We start from the raw sequence: 6,000 nt of genomic DNA on the forward strand, positions 1-6,000 counted from the left end.
TAAGATGACTCACTCTTTCTATTTTTAGCTGCTTGAAAGAGAGCGCTGTTTCTGAGTTGAATGTATGTGTGAGCGAAATGTAAGAATTTTAGTACTCATTCTTCCTATGTGAGACAGGACTGACCTGTATCCCTATAGAGGATCGAGGTGTCTTCAAATACTCCTCAGCCTTGGACACCAGGATGGCCTTATCGCAGGTGAGCACCGAGCTGTGGCTGTCTGTGGACGGGTGTCTTTTTCCAGCCATGACCCCAGCCGCCTCCATGGCTATGGTCACAGCCTTGGTGCTGTCCAGGCTGTCAGTGGAGTTATAGAGGGCCCTGCTTGGGCCCAGCCCCAGGCTGAGGCCGTCAGGGGCCCACATTCCACCATGAGGGTGCCTTCCCTCGTGATAGGCGTCCTGGGTGGATTCGGTGCTGCTCTGGGCCGTGATGGAGATGAGGGGTTTGGAGGTGGTACGGGGCGGGACCGGAGGAGGGGTCTTCTTGTAGTTGGGTGTGTAGGTGATGGCTAGAAAAGGTGGAGAGACATAATTATTTATATAATAATAATATTATTTTGTGATTAAATCATTAAAGGTCAACACTATGTTTCAACAATATAACTTCAGTCTGTATTCAACAAATATTAAATATAGTAAATATTCAACAATTAAAGACTTTCATCTACTGAAAACCAGAGTATATCCTGTAAATAAGGAAATCCATGGAAATTCATTAATATTACCTAGTTTTTGACATCATCCTTTAGAAATTCTGTTACAAAGATTAAAATAACATTGGCAGCATGCCCCATTCTGAACCTCCTCAAACCACACTAGTGTGTCATTATTATTGCCAACAATGATTAATTAAGACCAAAACCAACAATGCAACAATAATTCCCTTAAACAGGTGGGCACTCTTCGTTTCAAGCATATCTTATTTAAACAGGAGTAAATTGTGAATTTGTGGGGGACTATTTCCATATGCGAATTAATACACATTTAGAGCCGGACGGTGTATGTGAAATCAATGTAATGTAAGGAAGGAACATGTCATCTAGTGCAACAGTGTGATTCACTGTTGTGTTTTTTTAAAAATTGTTTTTCGACAACAACACAGAAAATACTTGTCTTTTCGTGGGATCTGTTGACAAAAATAAAAATGTAGAATTTCACCTTTCTTTGAAACATCTATCATCTATCCCTCTAACCTCCTGATTCCTGATTATAATTAGTAGTGACTGATCAATTTGTAATAAACCTGCTCTAGTCTTAGACAGATGATGATGCTACTTGGTCACACCAGACTGTTCTAAGTCTGCTTGTAGTATGTGCATGAATCAACATCTCAAGGTCAAAGTATGGCAGCAACATTATGCATATATGACAACATATATTCCTACCCATTTGTTACACGACAACAAGCTGATTAAGGCAAGTGTTTTCCAATGTATTAACGATCATTATTATCACATAATTAACTTACTTTTATGACTTAATGACCTAATTAGCAGAAGTGGTGAGCTAATATATCATGTCAATTATGATGGGACATTAGGCAGAAACAGGATTTGTTTTACAACTTGATAAATGTAGCTGGTTGCTAAAGATGTCTAAGCATCGGGAAACTTTGTGAGATGGGTTCTCTGTTTGTACTTTTCTGTTGTTGCTGATCATCTTATCGATCTGAGTTCCTGGCTCCTGTTCAAGAGGCGTGTTTGCCTCTCTACCAGAGCAGAAACCTTTTTCCTCCTCTTTTGTCCACGTTCAGTGCTCAGATAAGGGAGAAAATGGTTGCAAGTGCAGGCACCATTTAAAGGTTATACATATATATTCTTTAAATTAAAAATAAATCAATAGAGTAACAGGGAACATCAAAGCCTCTGTGACAGGAGACACTCATCAGACATGGATCAAGAGAGGTAATCAACGGTACTCATGTGTGGAGGATCCTAGCGAGGAGGTACAGCTCAAGGAAGCCTGACAACTCTCATCTTCTTATTCTGTCCATTTCATGACAGAAAGCGGGGGATTACGTTCTTTCAAGTGCAAATGAGAATATGGACTTAATCCACAGAGAGATGGACTGAGGAACGGGTCATGAACGCCTTCTATGCTTTGACGTGTCTTTATTTTCAAGCAGGGCTTTGAGAGAACCGCTCACTCAGTGTAGTTACAGGCTAGAACATCTGAAGCACAAGCTGTGTTTAGTGCGTTTTGATCAAAGCTGAGAGACTGCCAGGTACCTTAGAGCCAAGAACAGAAGAAAGAAAGAAGGCAAAGAGGAAGAATACTGAGTCACGCTGCAGGTTAAGTTATGGGTTATCGTTTTCCTTGACAAAGAGGCAAACTGTGTTGAACTCTGTGTTTCTGTTTCAGTCTTACAAATGCTTACATCACACAAAGCAATTAAGGGAGTCCTTATGAGACCAGAATCTGATCTATTTTGAGTTCTAATGAGCTGCACACCCCACGCAGGCCTCCAAAAGTTGTGATGTAGAATTAATAGCATTTCACCCTAATTACAATGTAGCCTGAGCTACAAAATTACAGAACAAACACATTGTTGTCTGCAACAAGGGAAAGATTTTCTTTTTGTTTGCAACCTTTTAGAGAAAGAGCATAATTTATGGTAAGACTAAAACCCAGGGCTTCACCTCAAACCTGCTCAAATACCTTTTGGCCTCTTTCTCACCCATATTTTGGCTGTGTTTATAAATAGCTAGAGACGTCTGGTCTATGAAGAGCGTTAAGCTCTGGCGGCTTAATGAGTCATGCTGCTGTCCATTCACAAAATTAACTTCTCATGGATGAAGAGATGCATTACTGAGGAACAAGGAAGATTGGTGGAAAAAAAGAAATGTAGAGGTAAGAGAGGAGAGTGGATCTGTGCAGACAGGAAGAGAGGGTGAGTGTGTGTGTGAGATAGAGAGCAAGGATAAATCAGGGAGCGAGGAGAGATCAAGGGAGGAAAGAGATGACCCATTCAGGGGGCATGATTCAGCAGGAGGACCAAAATAGAGCCATTATTAGCCAGCCAGTCGTGCAAAGGGGAGTCATAATTCTTGCTCCCATCTTGGCAGTGGCAGTATTACTCAGCATTTAGATTTCATCTGAGGTGAACACAGCCAGTGCTCGCTCACTCACTCATTCACTCACTCACTCATTTCACCATGCCAGACTGTTAGCAAAGTAGTGAAATGGTCAATCAAGGCTGGACCAGGCATGTGCTACTTGATACAGTATGGTAATTTAATGAGTTGCAAATTTGGCAAGGAATTCGTATCAGTCAAGCACACAACACACAACAAAAGCACACTCTCACACACACACCTAAGTCGAATTGTGACAAAGCTTAATTCAATTCAGACAGCTGGAATAGATAGTGTCAATGTGGAATACATACAGCTTTGATATTTGGCGTCTTCTGTTTACCACAAAGAAACACCAAGCTAAACGCAGGGAGGAGTGGGGAGTGACTATAACTAAGTTACGTGATGAGAACGTAGATTTAGATATTCTTTGGCTTCCAAAGAGGCACCACAGAAAAAGTTTGAGAAATAATATAGTGCTCAAATGGTGTATATTCTTACAGCAAGATGAACAAAATGTTCCCTTGGATGCAGGTGAGGTTTCAAGAAACAGTATGTACAGTGAGTACAGTTTGAAAGAGGTCGAAGATGGAGGTATCTTTAGAAGCAGCTAAAAGTATTCAGTGTAATTTCTCTCTCTCACATACACACACATACACATACACATGCGTACAAACAACTACCACTGTGCCAGTGAGGCTGATCAACGTGAGACACAAAGGCAGTGATTCAACCACTCCATCTCTGTTAGGACCTCTCTATCTATCAGGACTGGCTTGTATGCTAACATGGGGGTGGGGTAGGGGGGAGTTGAGTGACACGTCGTTAAGAGTCTTTCTTCCCGATTGGATTTATCACTGTAAGGGAAATGCAGCAGTTTGTTTTGCAGCAGGCTTTTAAGGATATGTAAATGATCTGGAGAAGGAAGATGGATGGTGAACTCCATTATTGGCACTGTCACGAGTGTTGCAGACAGAAACAATAAAGGAATTAATGTAAAATAGCAATAAATAGATTACAAAAACAAGTCTAGGTGAGTCATTACTAAGACTTACTTAACTGAACCTGGATGTTTGCAAAAGTTTAATGTAAAGATTTCTTGAGCATTGGGATGAATCACTAAGCCCAAAAGTACTGTTTACAACAAACAAAACACCCCTGTGGCAGAAAATCTTTATGATCTGTGGATCAAGGACGTTCTTTTGCTCGCCTAAGTCACACTGCAGAGTCCGTCTTTCACTAATGGCTGCTGCAGTCAGTAATAGAGACACTCCTGCTGTTACTCCTGGTGGCACACTGAATAGCATCTGCATGTCACCAGTTAGATGCATGTCAGCATGGTCTTAACCTCACCCTTCATGAAAACAAATCGGCCTTTTGTCGACTAGATGGATCACTAAAATGCACAACGGGGGCTAATAATAGAAACATCCAAAGGATGGTGTGTGTGTGTGTGTATGGGTTTGTGCTTTCATGTCATATTGCAGACTTTGGGATGGAGAGATGTTTGGAGGCAGGTTTCAGAAAGCGACGCTATCATAAATATGTCAAGCGGCAGCAGAGAAAGCACTTTAACAATTGAGCTCTGTCATAACTAAAGTCTTTCTTAAACAAAGGAGGATGGTTTAGAGTAGGGGCACAGTGGAGGCGCACTGGAGCAACTGCAACCTCCAGTTAATCTAGCTGCTATAAGATCAAGAACTGCATGAAGAAATAACTGATAACTGTGGTAAAAGAACATAAGGGGAGGACATAGATACAGAGAGACAGGTCTTTTTTGCGTGAATTGCTAATTTTTTATTCAATAAACCACTAATTGCAAGTTAGAGTATCACTGCTTGTTCACTTCATGGTAACTTGTAGTGCATTATTCATAGTGGCTTCTGTTGAAGCCTCCATTTGCTTTCTTTGGCTGTGAATGTGTGATTAACTGCAGCTACTCAACATTATTTAAGCAAGTGCTTAACAGCGACATTTAAATGGAGCAGTGGAGGATTCCCCAGGTGGCAGGTTTACCTGGGGTTTGCTGGGGAGTCCGATCAATGCTGCAGGTGGAGGGGAGGCAGAACTGGATCCCTGAAAACAAGGGAGTGGGGTGGATATTCAGAAAAGTGGGCATATCTGCCCAAACACAAAGTACAATCTATTTTCATTACACAAGGCAAATGCAGACTGGATCCAGGGAGTAACTGTGGGCTATGAGGATCATCCTGCACAGTAGGATGTATAGCAGAAATCACAACAAAGAAGAAACTAAGACACTCTACACCAAAAAATGCCTTCACACTAACTAGGAAGTCCATGTTTCAGCAGAGCACCTTGATCAGAGAGTGAAGACAATTTTGGATACAAAAAGGAATCAGCATTCATACAAATACAGATGTTTTCATATTTGAATGTGTACTTGGATTACACATCTCTGATGTTTCTTGTATATCATTTTGAGACAGACAGGTTGGAGGTTGGTGTAAATAGGTCAACACACATCATTTGACCTGGCTTCATGACCCTGCTCCCAACATGACCTGAAACTGCTACACTCTTACAAGATGAACAAAAGAAAGTCATTACAACAACCAATTTTGATTAAATGAAAGCTGACTCCGGTCAAGGTCTAATGTAATTCCTTGGTTTAGCAGTGAAGCATTTTTTGGCTTTTGTGGGCCACACAAACCAGGATTCAAATGGAGATTTTTGCTTGAAAATAGAGTTAATTGTTTAATTTGAAGTCAAATTTGCCTGATATGTTCTTAGATACCAGTTTATCACCTCAACAAAGGTATTTGTGATTTATAATAGTGTAAAAGTAAGTAAAAATTTTATTTTCTGTGTTTATGATTTTGTATTCAAAATGTCATACCTTAAACATACTTTAAATACCTTCCCCCAGTGGCAGGCCCAGGGAGGAGCTAGGTGGTGCTGTAG

At 40.9% G+C, this 6,000-nt stretch overlaps 1 protein-coding gene across 1 annotated transcript in view; it reads right to left on the minus strand.

Annotated features, from left to right (window-relative positions):
- Window positions 1-6,000, minus strand: part of dlgap2a (discs, large (Drosophila) homolog-associated protein 2a) — a 52,002-nt gene that overhangs the window by 17,707 nt on the left and 28,295 nt on the right. Inside the window, exon 5 of the mRNA XM_035673867.1 lies at window positions 125-510. Within this exon, the coding sequence (XP_035529760.1) occupies window positions 125-510 (386 nt within the window). The remainder of the gene's footprint in view (window positions 1-124; window positions 511-6,000) is intronic.

This window comes from Morone saxatilis, unplaced genomic scaffold (genome assembly GCF_004916995.1).
Source record: "Morone saxatilis isolate NCDOM2014 unplaced genomic scaffold, NCSU_SB_2.0 Contig3, whole genome shotgun sequence".
In the NCBI taxonomy this organism is placed as follows: domain Eukaryota; kingdom Metazoa; phylum Chordata; class Actinopteri; family Moronidae; genus Morone; species Morone saxatilis.